The following is a 20,738-nucleotide window of genomic DNA, read 5'->3' on the forward strand; positions in this document are numbered from 1 at the left end:
GGTTCTGAGGCCCACGTCAGGCTTCCCAACCTGGGGGTCTGGCAACAGGAGGAGGAATTCCCAGAGAATCAGCCTTTGAAGGCTAACAGGATTTGACTGCAGGACTTCCACAGGACTGGGGGAAACAGAAACTCCACTCTTGGAGGACACACACAAAGTAGTGTGCACATCAGGACCCAGCAGGAAAGAGCAGTGACCCCACAGGAGACTGAACACCTACCTGCTAGTGTTGGAGGGTCTCCTGAGAGGCGTAGGGTGGCTGTGGCTCACAGTGGGGACAAGGACACTAGCAGCAGAAGTTCTCAGAACTACTCCTTGGCGTAGGAGTCCTCCTGGAGTCTGCCATTAGCCCCACCAAAGAGCCCTGTAGCCTCCAGTGCTGGATCACCTCAGGCCAAACAACCAACAAGGAGGGAACTCAGCCCCACTCACCAGCAGACAAGCAGATTAAAGTTTTACTGAGCTCTGCCCACCTGAGCAATACCCAGCTCTATCCACCACCAGTCCCTCCCATCATGAAGCTTGCACAAGCCTCTTAGATACACTCATCCATCAGAGGGCAGACAGGAGAAGCAAGAAGAACTATAATCCGGCAGCCTGTGGAACGAAAACCACATTAACAGTAAGACAGACAAAATGAAAAGGCAGAGGACTATGTACCGGATGAGGAACAAGATAAAACCCCAGAAAAACAACTAAATGAAGTGGAGCTGGGCAGCCTTCCAGAAAAAGAATTCAGAATAATGATAGTGAAGATGATCCAGGACCTCGGAAAAAGAATGGAGACAAAGATCAAGAAGATGCAAGAAATGTTTACCAAAGACCCAGAAGAATTAAAGAACAGACAGAGATGAACAATACAATAACTGAAATGAAAAATACACCAGAAGGAATCAATAGCAGAATAACTAAGGCAGAAGAATGGATAAGCAACCTGGAAGAAAGAATGGTGGAATTCAGTGCCACGGAACAGAATAGACAAAAAACAGTGAAAAGAAATGAAGACAGCCTAAGAGACCTCTGGAACAACATTAAATGCACCAACATTTGCATTATAGGGGTCTCAGACAGAGAAGAGAGAGAGAAAGGACCCGAGAAAATATTTGAAGAGATTATAGTCGAAAACATCCCTAACATGGGAAAGGAAATAACCACCCAAGTCCAGGAAGCGCAGAGAGTCCCAGGCAGGATAAACCCAAGGAGAAACATGCCGAGACACACAGTAATCAAATTGACAAAAATTAAAGGCTAAGAAAAATGATTAAAAGCAATAAGGGAAAAACAATAAATAACATACAAGGGAACTCCCATAAGGTTAACAGCTGATTTCTCAGCAGAAACTCTACAAGCCAGAAGGGAGTGGCACAATATATTTAAAGTGATGAAAGGGAAGAACCTACAACCAAGATTACTCTACCAGGCAAGGATCTCACTCAGATTCGATGGAGAAATCAAAAGCTTTACAGAAGAGCAAAAGATAAGAGAATTCAGCACCACCAAACCAGCTCTACAACAAATGCTAAAGGAACCTCTCTAAGTGGGAAACACAAGAGAAGAAAACGACCTACAAAAACAAACCCAAAACAATTAAGAAAATGGTAATAGGAACATACATATCAATAATTACCTTAAATGTGAATGGATTAAATGCTCCAATCAAAAGACACAGGCTTGCTGAATGGATACAAAAACAAGATCCAGGTATATACCGTCTACAAGAGACCCACTTCAGACGGAGGGACACATACAGACTGAAAGTGAGGGGATGGAAAAAGATATTCCATGCAAATGGAAATCAAAAGAGAGCTGGAATTTCATATTTCCCCCACTGCATTTTATTTGTACAACATCATTAAACACTAAGCTCAGTTACGGAGCCATCAGCAACACCCAAGAGATCAGCTCTCTTTAGTAATAAGAATTCCACTTTCCCTCAGCAGTGAAGACATCACAAATTGAAACTCTCAGTACTATATTTCTAAGCCTGCATTTTCACTGATACATAATTTTCCTATCAATATTAAGAAACAATTTTTCTATGATATCTCAGAAACTGCATGACATCACTAATGTTATTTCTGCTTAGTTTATCAAAGGGTGTTCATTTTTATTGCTTTGGGGTTACTCTACATCACTGTTTATTTCTTTATTTTTATTTATTATTTATTTGGCTGTGTTGGGTCTCTGTTGCAGTGCGTGGGCTTCTCATTGCGGTGGCCTCTCCCGCTGCTAAGCACAGGCTCTAGGCTCGCAGGCTCCAGAGCGCAGCCCCAGCAGCTGTGGTGCACACGCCCAGCCGCTCCGCGGCACGTGGGATCTTCCCGGACCAGGGCTCAAACACCTGTCCCCTGCATTGGCAGGCGGACTCCCAACCACTGTGCCACCAGGGAAGCCCCATTGTTTATTTCTTGACTTATGGTCATAAGTAATCAGGTGTTCAACAGAGTGAAGTAAAATTGAGGGTAATAAAACCACTGGATTAAACATTTGGTTTGCCAGCCTATGGTATTACAGGAATTGCCCAAATACTTCTTCAAGAACTGTATTTATAAGTAGCCATGGAATTCCTGTTATGGAGTGTTGGCAATCCTACATTTTATGGAGATCAAATGCATGGTTTTCATAGGTGGTTTGTAAGAACTGATTTCACTGTTGGTTAAGCTACATTTAATACTGGGACCCACAGGAGAAATACCACTCATGTTGCATTCCTGCACTAAAGGCAAGTACTACAGTGTGGAGAAACATTCTGGAGAAAAGTTTACAGAAATCTGGAAATAAGAAGGAAAGGTTTACCTGTGTACTATAATTGTATCAGAAACAAAGAGAAAAAAGTTTTAACTGGAAATGTTACTCTGTACTTACTTATCATGAATATAAGTATATATTTAATCTTGCAAAAAAAAAGAATGAAAAAGAAAGCTGAAGTAGCAGTTCTAGTATCAGAGAAAACAGACTTTAAAATAAAGAATGTTACAAGAGACAAGGAAGGACACTACATAATGATCAAGGGATCAATCCAAGAAGAAGATATAACAATTATAAATACATACTCACCCAACAAAGAAGCACCTCAATACATAAAGCAAATGCTAACAGCTATAAAAGAGGAAATCGACAGTAACACAATAATAGTGGGGGACTTTAACACCTCACTTACACCAATGGACAAATCATTCAGACAAAAAATTAATAAGGAAACACAAGCTTTAAATGATACAATAGACCAGATAGATTTAACTGGTATTTATAGGACATTCCATCCAAAAACAGCAGATTACACCTTCTTCTCAAGTGCACACAGAACATTCTCCAGGACAGATCACATCTTGGGTCACAAATCAAGCCTCAGTAAATTTAAGAAAACTGAAATCATATCAAGCATCTTTTCCGACCACAAGGCTATGAGATGAGAAATCAATTACAGTGGAAAAAATGTAAAAAACACTAACACATGGAGGCTAAACAATACGTTACTAAATAACAAAGAGATCACTGAGGAAATCAAAAAATACCTAGAGACAAATGACAACAAAAACATGACGATCCAAAACCTATGGGATGCAGCAAAAGCAGTTCTCAGAGAGAAGTTTACAGCAATACAATCCAACCTCAAGAAACAAGAAAAATCTCAAATAAACAATCTAACCTTACACCTAAAGGAACTAGAGAAAGAACAAACAAAACCCAAAGATAGTAGAAGGAAAGAAATCATAAAGATCAAAGCAGAAATAAATGAAATAAAACAAAGAAACAATTTGTTTCAATTTGTTAACAAAACTGATAAACCTTTAGCCAGACTCATCAAGAAAAAGAGGGAGAGGACTCAAATCAATAAAATTAGAAATGAAAGAGGAGACATTACGATGGACACCGCAGAAATAAAAAGCATCATAAGAGACTACTACAAGCAACTCTATGCCAATAAAATGGACAACCTGCAAGAAATGGACAAATTCTTAGAAAGGTACAACCTTCCAAGACTGAACCAGGAAGAAATAAAAAATATGAACAGATCAATCACAAATAATGAAATTGAAACAGTGATTAAAAATCTTCCAACAAACAAAGACCAGGACCATATGGCTTCACAGGCAAATTCTATCAAACATTTAGAGAAGAGCTAACACCTATCCTTCTCAAACTCTTCCAAAATATTGCAGAGGAACACTCCCAAACTCATTCTACAAGGCCACCATCACCCCAATACTGAAACCACACAAAGATACTACAAAAAAGAAAGCTACAGACCAATATCACTGATGAATATAGATGCAAAAATCCTCAACAAAATACTAGCAAACGAAATCCAACAGCACATTAAAAGGATCATACACCATGATCAAGTGGGATTTATCCCAGGGATGCAAGGATTCTTCAATATACGCAAATGTGATACACCATATTAAGAAACTGAAGAATAAAAACCATATGATCATCTCAATAGATGCAGAAAAAGCTTTTGACAAAATTCAACACCGATTTATTATAAAAACTCTCCAGAAAGTGGGCACAGAGGGAAACTACCTCAACATAATAAAGGCGATATACAACAAACCTACAGCAAACATCATTCTCAATGGTGAAAAACTGAAAGCATTTCCTCTAAGATCAGGAACAAGACAAGGATGTCCACTCTCACCACTATTAATCAATATAGTTTTGGAAGTCCTAGCCACGGCAATCAGAGAAGAAAAAGAAATAAAAGAAATACAGATTGGAAAAGGAGAAATAAAACTGTCACTGTTTGCAGATGACATTATACTACATATAGATATTCCTAAAGATGCCACCAGAAAACTACTAGAGCTAACCAATGAATTTGGTAAAGTTGCAGGACACAAAATTAACGCACAGAAATCTCTTGCATGACTATACACTAACAACGAAAGATCAGAAAGAGAAATTAAGGAAACAATCCCATTCACCACTGCAACAAAAAGAATAAAATACCTTGGACTAAACCTACCTAAGGAGGTAAAAGACCTGTACTCAAGAAACTATAAGACACTGATGAAAGAAGATGACAACAAAGATGACAAACACAGATGGAGAGATATACCATGTTCTTGGATTTGAAGAATCAATATTGTGAAAATGACTATACTACCCAAAGCCATCTACAGATTCAAATTACCAATGGGATTTTTTACAGAACTAGAACAAAAAATCTTAAAATTTGTATGGAGACACAAAAGACCCCGAATAGCCAAAGCAATCTTGAGGGGAAAAAATGGAGCTGGAGGAATGAGACTCCCTGACTTTGGGCTATACTACAAAGCTACAGTAATCAAGATAATATGGTACTGGCACAAAAACAGAAATACAGATCAATGGAACAGGATAGAAATCCCATAAATAGACCCATGCACCTATGGTCAACTAATCTATGACAAAGGAGGCAACGATATACCATGGAGAAAAGACAGTCTCTTCAATAAGTGGTGCTGGGAAAACTGGACAGCCACATGTAAAAGAATGAAATTAGAACATTCCCTAACACCATACACAAAAATAAACTCAAAATGGATTAAAGACCTAAATGTAAGGCCGGATACTATAAAACTCTTAGAGGAAAACATAGGAAGAACACTCTGAAATAAATCACAGCAAGATCTTTTTTGACCCACCTCCTAGAGTAATGGAAATAAAAACAAAAATAAACAAATGGGACCTAATGAAACAAAAGCTTTTGCACAGCAAAGGAAACTATAAACAAGATGAAAAGACAACCCTCAGAATGGGAGAAAATATTTCCAAATGAATCAACGGACAAAGGATTAATCTCCAAAATATATAAACAGCTCATTAGCTCAATATTAAAAAAACAAACAACACAATTAAAAAATGGGCAGAAGACTTAAAGAGACATTTCTCCAAAGAAGACATGCAGATGGCCAAGAGGCATATGAAAAGCTGCTCAACATCACTGATTATCAGAGAAATGCAAATCAGAACTACAATGAAGTATCACCTCACACCGGTTAGATTGGGCATCATCAGAAAATCTACAAACAAATGCTGGAGAGGGTGTGGAGAAAAGGGAACCCTCTTGCATTGTTGGTGGGAATGAAAATTGATACAGCCACTATGGAGAACAGTATGGAGGTTCCTTAAAAAACTAAAAATAGAACTACCATATGACCCAGCAATCCCACTACTGGGCACATACCCTGAGAAAACCATAATTCAAAAAGACACATGCACCCCAATGTTCACTGCAGCACTATTTACAATAACCAGGTCATGGAAGCAACCTAAATGCCCATTGACAGACTAACGAATAAAGAAGATGTGGTACATATATACAATGGAATACTACTCAGCCATAAAAAGGAATGAAATCAGGTCATTTTCAGAGACGTGGACGGACCTACAGACTGTCATACAGATTGAAGTAAGTCAGAAAGAGAAAAACAAATATCATATATTAATGCATATAAGTGGAATGTAGAAAAATGGTACAGATGAACCAGTTTGCAAGGGAGAAATAGAGACAGATGTAGAGAACCAACGTATGGACACCAAGGGAGGAAAGTGGGGGGCAGGGGGTGGTGGTGGGATGAAATGGGAGATTGCGATTGACATATATACACTAATATGTGTAAAACAGACAACTAATAAAACACTGCTGTATAACAAATAAATAAATAAAGTTCAAAAAAAAAACATACTGAGAAGAAGAAGAGATAAAATGCCCTGATACATACTTTTACAGATACAAACAAACACACAGTCTGGGCATGAACAAGTAGTAGCTTGTGTTAAGTGAAATGAAAACTAATCTTGTTAAGAAAAAAATATGAAAAATCTACAGCAAGCATCATACTCAGTGTGAAAGACTGAAAGCTTTTCCTCTAAGATCAGGAACAAGACGAAAATGACTGCTTTTGCCTTTTCAAAATAGTGCTAGAAGTTTTAGCCAGAGTAGTAATTGGGCAAGAAAAAGAAACAAAAGGCATCCAAATATGAAAGGAAGAAATAAAATGATCTCTCTTTGCAGATGACATGATCTTATATGTAGAAAACCTTAAAGAATGCAGTCAAAAAAAACAACAACAACAAAATGTTAGGGCTAACAGATGAACTCAGCAGTTGCACGATATAAAATTAACATGCAAAAATACATTAACAATGAACAATACAAAAACAAAATTAAGAAAACAATTCCAAGGACTTTCCTGGTGGTGCAGTAGTTAAGAATCCGCCTGCCAATGCAGGGGACACGGGTGATCCCTAATCCAGGAAGATTCCGCATGCTGCAGAGCAACTAAGCCTGTGTGCCAGAACTACTGAGCCTGCGCTCTAGAGCCCGCGAGCCACAACTACTGAGCTCTCGTGCCACAACTACTGAAGCCCGCTCACTCTAGGGCCCACATGCTGCAACTACTGAAGCCCACGTGCCCAGAGCCATGCTCCACAAGAGAAGCCACTGCAACGAGAAGCCCACACACTGCAACGAAGAGTAGCCCCCGCTTGCCGCAACCAGAGAAAGCCCACGTGCAGCAACAAAGACCCAACGCAGCCAAAAATAATAATAATAATAATAGTAAATAAAGACAACCTAAGTAAATGTAAAGCATCCGTGATCACTGACTGGAAGAATTAATATTGTTAATATGACAATACTACCTAAAGCAATCTACAAATTCATTGCAATTCCTGTCAAAATCCCAATGGCACTTTTTGTAGAAATAGAAAAATTCTTCCTAAAATTCATATGGAATCTCAAGGGACCCCAAAGAGGCAAAACAAACTTGAAAAAGAAGAACAAAGTGGGAGTACTCACACTTCCTGATTTCAAAACGTGCTACAAAGGCACAGAAAACTGTGGTACTGGCATAAAGACAGACATATCAGCATAAAGACAGAGGCCCAAAAAAAAACGTCAAATATATGGCCAAATGATTTTCAAACCAAGGTGCTAAGACCATTCAATGGGAAAGACAGACTTCTCAACAAACAATGCTGAGAAAACTAGACATCCATATACAAAAGAATGAAGCTGGACCCTTACCTTATGCCATATGCAAAAATTAACTCAAAATGGATCAAAGGTCTAAATGTAAAAGCTATAAAACTCTTAGAAGGAAACATGGGGGAAAGCCTCATGATGGATTTGACCATGATTTCTTGAATATGACACCAAAAGCACAAATGACAAAAGAAAACATAAATTAGACTGTGTCAAAATTTAAAACTTCTGTACATCAAAGGACACTATAACAGAGTGAGAAGGCAAACCATGAAATGGGAGAAAACATCTCTAAACCATGTATCTGTTAAGGAATTAATATCCAGAATATATAAAGAGCTACAAACTAACAACCGCAACAAAAATCTATTTTCAAATGGGCAAAGTACTTGAATAGACATTTCTCCAAAAACAACACATAAATGGCCAATAAGCACATGAAAAGACGCTCAACATCACTAATTATTAGGAAAAATGCAAATCAAAACCACAATGAGGGACTTCCCCGGTGGCGCAGTGGTTAGGAATCCACCTGACGGTGCGGGGGACACAGGTTCAAGCCCTGGTCCAGGAAGATCCCACATGTCACGGAGCAACTAGGCCCGTGCACCACAACTACTGAGCCTGTGCTCTAGAGCCCATGAGCCACAACTACTGAGCCCACATGCCACAGCTACTGAAGCCCATGCACCTAGAGCCCATGCTCCGCAACAAGAGAAGCCACCGCAATGAGAAGTCCGCAAACCAAAAGTAAGAGTAGCCCCCGCTCACTGCAACTAGAGAAAGTCAGCATTCAGCAACGAAGACCCAATGCAGCCAAATAGAAATAAATAAATAAATAAATAAATAAAAATTTTTAAAGACCGCAATGAAATACCACTTCACACCCATTTGGATGGCCATTTATAGAAACATTTTTTTAAAAGACAGAAAATCACAAGTATTAGCAAGGATGTAAAGAGACTGGAATCCTCGTGCATTGCTGATGGCAAAGTAAAATGGTGCAGGCACTACAGAAAACAGCGTGGTGGTTCCCCAAAAAACTAAACATAGAATTACCAAATGGTAAGCAATTCCACTCCTAGGTATATATCCAAAGGATTTAAAACAGGGAGTCAAACAGAAACTTGGATGCCAAATGTTCATTATAGTATTATTCACAATATCTACCAAAAGGTAGAAACAACCCAAGTGTCCATCAACAAAGAACGGGTAAACAAAATGTGGTACATACATAAAATGGAATATTTCTCCAACGAAAATATACAGATAGCCAATAAGCACATGAAAAGATGCTCAACATCACTAATCACTAGGGAAATTCAAATCAAAACCACAGTGAGATACCACTTCACACCCATTAGGATGGCTATTATCAAAAAATAAGAAGTGCTGGACTTCCCTGGCAGTCCAATGGTTAAGACTCCATGCTTCCAATGCAGGGGGCATGTGTTCGATCCCTGGTCAGGGAACTAAAATCCCACATGCCGTGCAGTGTGGCCAAAAATAAAATAAAATAAGAAGTGTTGGCAAGGATGTGGGACTCTCACGAGTTGTTGGTGGTAATGTAAAATTGTACAACTGGTGTGGAAAATAAGTGATTTCTCTAAAAGTTAAACATGAATTACCATTTGATCCAGCAATTCCAATGCTAGGTATACACCCAAGAGATCCGAAAATAGGGACTCTAACAGATACTTGCACACTAATATTCATAGCAGCTTAATTCATAAGAGCCAAAAGGTGGAAACTACCTGAGTGTACAACAACAGATGAATGTATAAATAAATGTGATATATACTCACACAATGGGATATTATTCAGACATAAAAAGGAATGAAATTTTGATGCCTGCTACAACATGCACGAACCCTGAAAATGTTATGCTAAGTAAAATAAGTTGAATACAAAAAGACAAATGTTGTATGATTCCATTTACATGAGGTATCCAGAATAATCAAATTCACAGAGACAGAAAGTAGAATAGAGGTTACCTGGAGCTACAGGGAGGGGTATAGAGTTTTTGTTTGGGATGATAAAAAGAGCTCTGGAAATAAATAGTAGTGATAGTTATACAACAATTTGAATGTATTTAATGCCACTGAATTGTACACTTAATCTGGGTAAACTGTAAATATCAGGGTGAAGAATTAACCAATTAAAACAGTTCATTACTCTACATAACTAACACAGAAACCTGCTATGGTTTCTGAGAAAGCAAATCAATAAAAACAATGAGTGCTTTGTGGGACAACCACAGTCTCATTACCTACAATCATACACCATTGTCTTATCAGAGCTTAAATATTTCAGTATGTTTAAATGTATCAAAAGTTTTTCTTTTCAAACAGTTCCTTCCCTCCATCCATAATGGTCCAAGCACCCCTAAGTGTTTCTTCCCTTTCCCATACCAAAAAGCAAAACAAATCCCCCTCCCCCTTCCTGGCTTTCTTCATGATAACAAGATGGCTGCAGCAGTACCAGACGTCATACCTACATGCAGCCACCCAGAGGGGAAACTGCTCTGCATGGAGCAAATCTGCATTAGGCTCTATCACTCCCAGAGCACTGCCTCTGTTCCAAAGCCAGGCATTCCTACAGAGCCCAGCCCTGGCCATGAGTCAGAAAGTTCTTTTAACACATCTAAGTTTTTCAAAAAGGCACTGAATTTCACTCCAATAGAAAGGAAAGGAGCCACTTTAGTTTTTCATAAAGTTGATTACCCCAGTTTCCCTTGAACAAGTTCAGTTCGGGTCTAGCTTGAAAAGGTATGGCTGGGGAAAGAAGCAAACAGCAAAGAGTGGCTGGCAAACAGGAAAAGGAAATGAATGACACTGGAAGTAGCTACAGAGAACAGAAATGTACAGAGATAGAAAGAATACCAAAACAAAACAAAAATACCATTTCAAGTCACTGATAGCAAGTCGAAGAGTCTCACATATCCCCCCTCCCCGACCACCACCACCACCACCAAATTCCCAGAGAGCATCACAGCCAGATGAGAAAGGGAGCAAACAAACAAGAGAACCACTAACTGGAATTAGTGATCTTCCCAGGGATTTCAGTGAGGAAGCAAACAAGTATCACTGTATCAAAGTCATAATCACTTATTTGTATTAACGATATCAAATAGTCAGAAAGTTCAATTAAACAAATGATGCCCAAGAAGTTGAAATGGTAGTACAGGATACTTTATTTTTGTAATGCCTGAGAATTTATCCCTCTTAAGCATGTATCAAGTTTGAAATTTTTGAAGATGCAAATTTGTGGAGAAAATAATGCCCTATACTGACAAGGGTGCAGAGAAACAAGTACCCTCACTGTCCTGGCAATAGTTAATTTCTAATGACCAACTGCTCAGAAGTAGGAGATTAGGTAAATTATAGTACCTAATATAGTACCTAATGGAACAGCAGTCATTAAAACAATGACATTCCAGACATAAGAAAATGTTCATAGTATAGCAGATTTAAAATAAAAGACTGTTGGGACTTCCCTGGTGGTCCAGTGGTTAATACTCCATGCTTCCACTGCAAGGAGCATGGTTTTGATCCCTGGTCAGGGAACTAAGATCCCACATGCTGCATGGCCAATAAATAAATTACTTGAGTTTTAAAAATAAAATAAAATACTGAATGACAATATAAACAGTACAGTCCGAAATTTATTTTAAATGCCTGCATCAGAAAAGAAGACTGGAAAGATATGCCAGTGTGTTGAGATGGGTTATGTCTGGGTAACAAAAATAAGATATCACCCTTATTTTCTTTTTTGTGTATTTTTCTATAGTTACTTACATGTCTATAATGAATATATATCTTATGTAATCAGAGGGGAAATGTTACACAGAAAAAGCTCAGATGTATTCAACATATTGAATTCACCACAGGGAAGAATGGAACATATTATCTTTTACTATAAACAAAGTCCAACAAAAAAATATTTTCTTGGTGCTTTTAAAGGTTTAACCTTGAGTTCTATGGAAAAGTCACTCATCCAAAACACGGCTTCCCCAAACGTGTCAAACGAAAGAGGTATTGTTGGGGTAAATTCAAGCGGCATCCCAATTACCTGCTGCAAATTTCCTGAATCACTGCTGTGATAACTGTGAAACTCTAGGTGAGATTCATACTGGAATCCTAAGGCTCCCACACAAAATCAGTCATCTCAACTCTGCCACAGGCAGTAAACCTTCCTAACAGACTCAAGAAAGAGAAACGCTGAGGAAAAAGAAGTGTATTCATGATGTCACAGATTTCTAACAACTAAATATCATTAGACTTACAGCCTGCTTTTTAAAATACTATCGGGGGACTTCCCAGGTGGTCCAGTGGTTAAGACTCCGCGATCCCAACACAGGGGGCCCAGGTTCAATCCCTGGTCAGGGAAGTAAGATCCCACATGCTGCAACTAAACCCACGTGCTGCAACTAGAGAAGCCCATGAGCCGCAACGAAGGCCCAGTGCAGCCAAAATAAATAAATAAATAAATTTTTAAAAATAAAATACTATCAGGATTAACAAAGCAAAATAAAACTTTCATTAGGTTGGACTCCTAATTAAGCATTTATTGATCCCTCACTATGTGCTAGGTCCTGGGGTTACAAACACAAAGACAAAATTCCTTGTCCTGGAGAAGCTCAATCCCCTGAGGCAAAGACATGCAATTAAGCATGACCTAAAGGGATAAGTGCCATACTAGAGGTTGGTACCAACTGCTGTAGGAGCAAGAAGCAATGCTTATTATTGGGCAGAGCTGGGGAAGGCATCAAAGAGAAGATGACATTTCAGCTTTTTAAGGTGGCATTCCCCAGGCAGAGAAAGGTAGTCATTGCATTCCTGTCATATTATAACAACCAAGCAAAGCGACAAAGGTAGGAGGGTTTTAGGCTTGTCTGGAAAAGGGTGAGTTGTCCAGCATATCTAAAGTATAGGGAATGTGGAAAGAACATCAGAAACAAAACTCAAGAAAAGTTTCGTGCCACCCGTCCTCCTATACATGAAGATGAAAATGGATTTCAGATCTTTTTAATGCTAATATACCTTTATCACTCCCCACACTTAAAAGTAAGGCCACACAGACTTTAGCAGCAACCTTCCTCCTTGGCCATAGACTACAGTCTGGCCAGGAACACATCCTAACCCCAAACACTATCAGGTTCACAAAGGTGGCACAGCTGGCACTGTCATGAAGCATTCAGTAAGTCATCCTGATAATTTGCATTCAAAACACAACATAACAAAATCTACTCCTTTATAAACTGGACACTTCCCTCAAACTATTCTGTTCAACATTTTTACCAGCCACTTGGAAAAGGACAGAAGACAGGTTTATCAACTGTGTAGGTGAAACTTCAAGGAAAAGATGATATGTGGGAAGACAAACTCAAGCTACAAAAAAGACTTGAAAGGGCTTCCCTGGTGCTGCAGTGGTTGAGAGTCCGCCTGCCGATGCAGGGGACACAGGTTCGTGCCCCGGTCCAGGAAGATCCCACATGCCGCAGAGCGGCTAGGCCTGTGAGCCATGGCCACTGTGCCTGCACGTCCGGAGCCTGGGCTCCACAACGGGAGAGGCCACAACAGTGAGAGGCCTGTGAACCGCAAAAAAAAAAAAAAAAAAAGTTCTGCATTTATCATACATTAATTCTTCCATCAATTTTTGTTCTCATTCATCAATCAACAAGAGCTCATGAATGAGTTCTAAAGAGAGAGGGAGAAACAGATGGAAGCAAGAGGTTGAGATTTTATTCCATTGTAGATAAGTAGAAAAACAGGAAGTTTCTGAATGACATTTCCCAACATAGTAATTATCCTTACTAGAGTATCCTAATGTGTGATATAGCAAGTCAACTGCAGTTACTTGGGCCACAGCTAAAATAATTTGGCAACATACTTATAAAAAAAATTTTAAAGTTCCCAGAACCTTTATGTGGAAAAAAATCTTTCTTTTCTATACAAAATCTATCAAGAGAGGGTATACAAGAGTCTTTAGAGCAAAACATAATAAACAGGTTTGTTCATTATGGTAAAAGTACAACATTGGAATAAAGCCCTAATATAGCATATCCAATAATGCTTACACATTGGGAATAAATTCAGATCATTCTTATCTTCAAGAATAAAGACACAAGAATTCAAAAAAAAATCATAATACAAACTATTAAAAATTGAAATTCAGCACCAATGTAAAAGTATGGTATGAATATAAAGCACTTCCAACCTCAATGACCATTCTTTTGAGACATCATGCTTCAGAATGTGTCTAAAAATGATAGAAAATGGTGTCATGTTTACAATTAAGCTTTATGTTTCTAAAGCATATTCTCTCATAACACTGCATGATAAAATTAACCATAACATTTGAATAGTCTATAGAATATTGTTGCATATTGACTTCCCTGTTAAAATATTGATCATTTCCTGCTGATTATTTCCTGCTTGCTTTACAGAATGGCAGATCAAAACAAAGCCATCTTGGTTTAAGAAGGCACTCAATAAATGTTTGCTGATATCAACTTCTTTCTTCCCTACTAACAATGTCTTTAAAAGAGGGCAATAGTACCCAACATACTCCTCAAGGCTGTTAAAAACCTGCCTTATGAATTGTCATGCCTTGAATCTGTACTCATCAGCAATGCAAATCATATATTCAGAAGCAGAACGATAAATACTATGTAGTCTTATAAAAATGCTTAATATAGAAATAAAATTCCTTAAATATCCAATTTAAATTTGAAGTCTGTTAAAAAGGCCTTATTTTTTGAGCCAGAGACATACACTGCCGACAAATTCTTTTCAGAGGCAACATGGTGTAATGAAAGCAGCTGTGGATTAGAATAGAATCCCAAAGTCCTAGGTTGAAATCTCAAATCAGCACTTAGTTGGCTTAAGTATCTTAGATCAGTCACTTAATTTCTTTCAGTTAGTTTCTTTGTCATCGGTTTAAAAAAAAAAAAAAAGGAGCTTTACGGTGTAAAGCTCAAGCAGAATCATGATGTGGAAGTTCCCTGTAAACACTAAACCCCTGATCATAAAACATCAAGCACATCCTCACTTTTCAGGGCAAAATAAAGTCCTGGATTTATGACATCTTCTCTACCCCTAGTGGATGCCTTTACCTCTGAGAGATAAAGATACAGGGCCTTTTCCAAGGCTTCAAAGGCTGGGATTTCCTTACAGAGCAAGTAACTAAAGAGCCCACTGCCCTCGCACTATTTCACTGAGTTGTAGCCCATTTACCTACAGATTTAGTGAAATTTTGTGAACACTGGTTCTTTCAGATATGGTTTCATGGACCTATTCCCTTCCCACCTTCACATGCCTCTGCACCACAGGATCATTAGAAGTTAAATTTCTTTTAAGGATTCAGGGCTTTTTTTAAGTGTTGTTTGGGGTTTTTTTCCTATCTGGGGAAAATCAAGCAGAAGGAAATCAGGTAAAAGTAAGGCAGAAAATATGCATTGTTTTTAAATTAGAAAAAAATAAATATGACATTACAAAACTAAAATAGAAGGTAATCTGGTTGGTAATGAAGAAACTTTTTCATGGTCTGCTAAGTGGGGATTAGAAAAGAATAAGCAATAAATGCTCTGAATTATTACAAAATTTACCTCAGGACAGCAGAATAAACAAGATGACATTATGAAGCAGCTTTCACTGCTAAGATGCCAAACTACCACACATGTACTCAAATCTCTGCTGCTAGTCTACTCAAGGAATTTAATTTACAAACTCTTGTTTCATTTGTTGGTGGTGTTTACTGCTGCTGCCGTTAGAGGATGGGAAAAGTATTTTCTTGGTCTTCAGTTTCTATATTTGGTAGTTTGGGTGCAGTCAATATGGGAAAAGACAGATGTCTCACAAAAATGGTTGGATTTTTCTCACCTAATTCACTCTAGAATAGGAAGCTTCTTGAAAATGTAAAATAAAGAATGGTAAGATGAAGGACTTTCCAAGCATTTATGGCAACAGAAAGAAAAGCAGAGAATCTCTAAGAGGAAGAGACATAAGGAGTCAGAACACAGGCTAAAAGGGTTCAGTAAAGAACAGCTCCTTGTGATACTAGAGAAGGACAGTAAGAGAGTCAAGTATATGGCAAAATATTGCCCATTGCCAAGAAGAAAATTAAGGGAACCTCTGAGATCCAATTTCATCATCTGTGTAACGAAGATAACATTAAGACTGCTCTGGGGATCTACATGGTATACCATAAGTGAGAATCCCCAGCACGCTGACTGGTCCATCATTGATCTTCAAAAAAGGGTAGTTTCCTCCCCTTCCTCTAAACTCAATCACAGAATATTACAATGGAAAGGGAAGCTCAGATATTGCCTAGTCCTAAGCAAATAAATCAAATAATTTGAAAGTGTTATAACCTGTACAGAATTTTTATATCATAAATTTTAAAGGCATTAAGATATTACTACAGGGCTTCCCTGGTGGCGCAGTGGTTGAGAGTCCGCCTGCCGATGCAGGGGACACGGGTTCGTGCCCCGGTCCGGGAAGATCCCACATGCCGCGAAGCGGCTGGGCCCGTGAGCCATGGCCGCTGAGCCTGCGCGTCCGGAGCCTGTGCTCCGCAACGGGAGAGGCCACAACAGTGAGAGGCCCGCGTACCACAAAAAAAAAAAAAAAAAAAGATATTACTACATGATCTCAAAAACCTTACCAATGTCAAATACAGATGAACAGTTGCACTGGGAAAAACTCCTTTGCACTGCTGCAACAGGGGACTCCTTCCCTCACCAACATCCAAGCAATTTATACAAATTGGTGGGGAAAAGATATGTTTTCCCTCCTTGCTGTAAGGATTATGGGTTAGCAAGCAGAGATAGAAATCTGTGCTCCATGCTGCTCATAAAAATCAAAGTTGAAATCTAAAACATTTTCTCATAGGAATAATGACAATGTTTAGATTTTCTTTTATTTATTTATTTATTTATTTATTTATTTTATCTTTGGCTGTGTTGGGTCTTCGTTGCTGCGTGTGGGCTTTTCTCTAGTTGCAGCGAGTGGGGGCTATTCTTCATTGCAGTGCACAGGCTTCTCATTGCAGTGGCTTCTCTTGTTGTGGAACACAGGCTCTAGGCGTGCAGGCTTCAGTAGTTGTGGTACACAGGCTCAGCAGTTGTGGCTCACGGGCTCTAGAGCGCAGGCTCAGTAGTTGTGGCGCACGGGCTTAGTTGCTCTGTGGCATGTGGGATCTTCCCAGACCAGGGCTCGAACCCGTGTCCCCTGCATTGGCAGGCGGATTCTTAACCACTGCACCACCAGAGAAGTCCAATGTTTAGATTTTCAAGCTAACAATTAAACAATGCAGCTAACATACCATTTTTAACTGACTATTTTTCTCATTGTAAGTACAATATTTAGGCTCTTTATAGACTGAACTGGCTTTTATGAAAAGGCCTAGGAGTGTAACCCTGAAATGCTTATGGAAAAAACATATTCTGAGTGTGAACAATCTGCACAAGAACTTTTAGACCATAGCTGAGGAAGGGATAGTAGAAGAAAGCTGTGAGAGAAGATGATAGAGACTTTCTTTGTTTGGCAGAAAGGGCAAATAAATTACACTAAATCACAGCTGCTCATGTCTTCAGAATAACTGTCTCTCTCATTTAACAAGCATTTAAGTCCTACCCTGTGCCCGATGCTGTACCCCTCCATAGGAAAAAATTTTTGTAAAGCTAAACTCACAGTCCAAGGAATGCAAAATTTTCCTTCCATCTTCTTGAGTAAATCACACACCGAATCCTAGTGCTTTGAGATTCACATATGCCTATCTTGATTACCCTGCATTGCCTCCATTTCAGAACCAACACACCTGAGGAAATGCCTAGTGTTGTTATTACTCTAAGTACTGTACTAAGGGGAAAAGAAGAAATTAACATTTATTAAGCATTTGGTATGCTCTCATTTGATTTTCACAACCCTGTAGGTAAATATTATCCCCAATTTACACATTAAGAAAATGATGTTAAATAACTTGCCCACAACACCAGTAAAGAGAAGCCAGGACTCAGAAATCTGCCAATTCCACTACTCAGAGGTTCCGACCCAGCAGGAAAGAAATTATCACTTAGGTGCCACTGGACAGTTGACCACTTTCACATCAGTTATTTGTTATTCTAGTTAAGCAGGTCTGAGAGCAAGTTACAGAAAAGATAAACCATCAACTCTTCACATCACAAAATGTATTTAGTATTTAGGGAATGCTCTAAGAGAAAGGCTAAAATGTTCCCAGAGGTGAATCCCAGCTCTTCACATCATTTCCCAATCCCATTTCAACAGAGACTCTAGCACTAGGGCTCTTTTTATCACTTCCATCCTAGCCTATATCATTATGCCCTTAGAGCGTAGCTAATTAAAAACTTCAGAAAGTTACCTTTCAAAACAAGATTTTCTACCAGCACAGATCTCTCTGCAGGTCCTTAAATTTAAATACATTCAGTTTCCACATAATTTGCCTGATGGTATTCCTAAACGTTTGTTACCACTGACAGTTTAAAAGTTATTTTGTAGTGAACTGTGAACTAAACCTTGATTGAGCTGCAGTAAACATGGGAAACAAAAGTCTATGTTTAGACAGATTTCCCCATCTAAAATTTTCCATTAAAACTTAGGCAGAAAAAAAAACTGTACACTCATTTTTCTATCTGTTTTTAACTGAATGACAGGTGACTTACAATAATGCAGTGTGGCTGAACTCCTCTCTCATGTAATCGCCACAAAACACTAACACTATAAAAGTAAAACTAATATTCAATCCCTTAAATTATTGAATATGCCTTTTAAAGAAGTTGAGTATTATAAAAATTATTTAGCTTCTAGAGTTTAACACTTGTAACAGATAAAAAGAGGATTCTAAGAGGAATAATGGTCTCATCTAAAAACAGGTTCGTCTGTTTCTTAACAAAACCGTGACTGTAATATACACTAAACACTGGGACATGTGCAAAAACACTTCCTATTTTAAGTAATAATTATTTATAATATTGAAGGCAAAACAAACTAAAACGGATCAAACATTTCCAGTCAAATGTCTGCAAAATTCTGAACTGGGAAAATGATGTCAACGTATTTTATCCCTTTTTTTTCTAAGGCCCCACTCCAAAAATAGAGTCATCGGGCTCATCAACTCAGGTGCAGAAACTCACTAAAATTGAGGTTTGAGAAAGGAGAAAACAGGTTCCCAGAATCTGGCTTCTTGGGTGAAACTGCCCTATGCCCCACACCAAAAACCTCGAGGAGCCGCTGGGGCCCTGCCCACCCCTCCCTCCGGCCGCACCTGACGAGGCCGCGCTGCCAGCGCCCCCTGCCGCCCTCCCCGCGCCCAGGGACCCGCTCCCACCCCCGCGCCTCGCGCCCGCGCCGCCCCCACCCCGCGCACACCCCGCGTCGAGGCCGCGCAGCCTGCGGGCAGCGCCGGGAGGCGCGCGGGCGCGAATTGAGGCGGGGCCGGCACGAGGCCGATAGCAAGGGCGCGTCCCCGGAACGCCCGCCGCGGCCAGGCCGGAGCCTCACCTACCTACGCCGTATTTCTCTTCCTCCGTGGGGGTCCACATGGCCGGGCCGGGCGCGACCCCGCGGGCGCGGCGGCGGCCGGGCGACAGCGCGGCGGGGACGGCCGCGGGCCCGGCTGTGGCGCACCGCTAGGCGAGGCGGGGGCGGTCAGGCGGCGCAGGGCAGTGGGCGGCGCATCCCTCACAGGCCGTCCGGGATGCGACCGCCGCCACGCCCGGACCGCCAGGTTCCGCGGGCGCCCCAGCAAACCCGATCAGCGCGGGCGAGGGTTTGCCACCTGTCAGTCCCTGGCGTTCTCACGCCACCGCTCGTTCCTCACAGCTCCGCTGCTCGGCTCCCGGCGCCGCCGCGATTCGGCTCGCCTCAGCGGGCTCGCAGGACGCCCGCGCATGCGCCACTTCCCGGCGCGGGGGCTCGCACTGCCCGGGCTCGCGCCGCCCGAGCCCGCGCGCGAGCCCACGTGTCGCCGCCGCCGCGCGGCAGCGGAGGGAAATCAGCGAGAGGCGATTGAATGGCCCCGCCGGGGTCAGGACTGGCTCTTAGGCCCAAGGACCCGGGCGGCAGCAAGTGCTGGAGGAGGCGGGGCTGGGCAGGTGGGAGGCCCTCAGACCCCCTGGGCTTCGGCGTCCAGTGCCTCCTGCCAGGCACGCCGAGATCCCCGCGAGATCCGCCGGTCGGAGAGGGGAGAGCAGGGAAAGGAGGGAAGGATACCGTTTTAAGACCCATCCAGGTGTCATCCACGGCGCTGTCACGACCCCATCCCTGGAAAGGCCCCAGGAGCCACCCTCCGCAGCGCCCGGGCCCGCAGGGTGGGGTCGCCGCAGGAGAACCAAGTGGGGCACACTGGTGCCCCTCGCTCTTAGGTCTCTGGGACTCTTCCTAGGCCGAAGCCGCTAGCGCCTCCTTGCTTCTTGTTTCGCTGAGTTGGCCTGCGTAGTAAATGTTTGGGGCCAGAACAATCACTGCAGCCTTCCTAGTAAGGAAGAAGTTGCTCATTGGGTTGGGGGAAGGGGGAGTAGGGAGCGGGAGAGAGATGTCCCTGCCCTGGGCACCGCCTCTGCTGCTCCTAGGTCTCTGCCTTACAGGCCATCCTGAGTTTCCGGTTCGGTCCCGAAACTTTTCTGCTTCCTCTCCTCCTTAAGAATCCATTCACTCTTAGACCTGCAAATATCACCTTGTGACCCTAGGTCAACCGCTCAAAGACCAGGAAAGTCCTGGCAACTGCAGGACTTTTCCTTTCC

At 41.0% G+C, this 20,738-nt stretch overlaps 1 protein-coding gene across 1 annotated transcript in view; it reads right to left on the bottom strand.

Moving 5' to 3' along the window:
- DOCK3 (dedicator of cytokinesis 3) overlaps positions 1–19,538 on the bottom strand; it is a gene marked incomplete at both ends in the record, with an annotated part of 412,488 nt that extends 392,950 nt beyond the window's left edge. Inside the window, one exon of the mRNA XM_082848220.1 lies at positions 19,502–19,538. Coding sequence (XP_082704346.1) covers positions 19,502–19,538 — 37 coding nt within the window. The remainder of the gene's footprint in view (positions 1–19,501) is intronic.
- Positions 19,539–20,738: the final 1,200 nt, after the last annotated feature.

This window comes from Leucopleurus acutus, assembly GCF_964270905.1.
Source record: "Leucopleurus acutus genome assembly, chromosome: 10".
Lineage (NCBI taxonomy): Eukaryota > Metazoa > Chordata > Mammalia > Artiodactyla > Delphinidae > Leucopleurus > Leucopleurus acutus.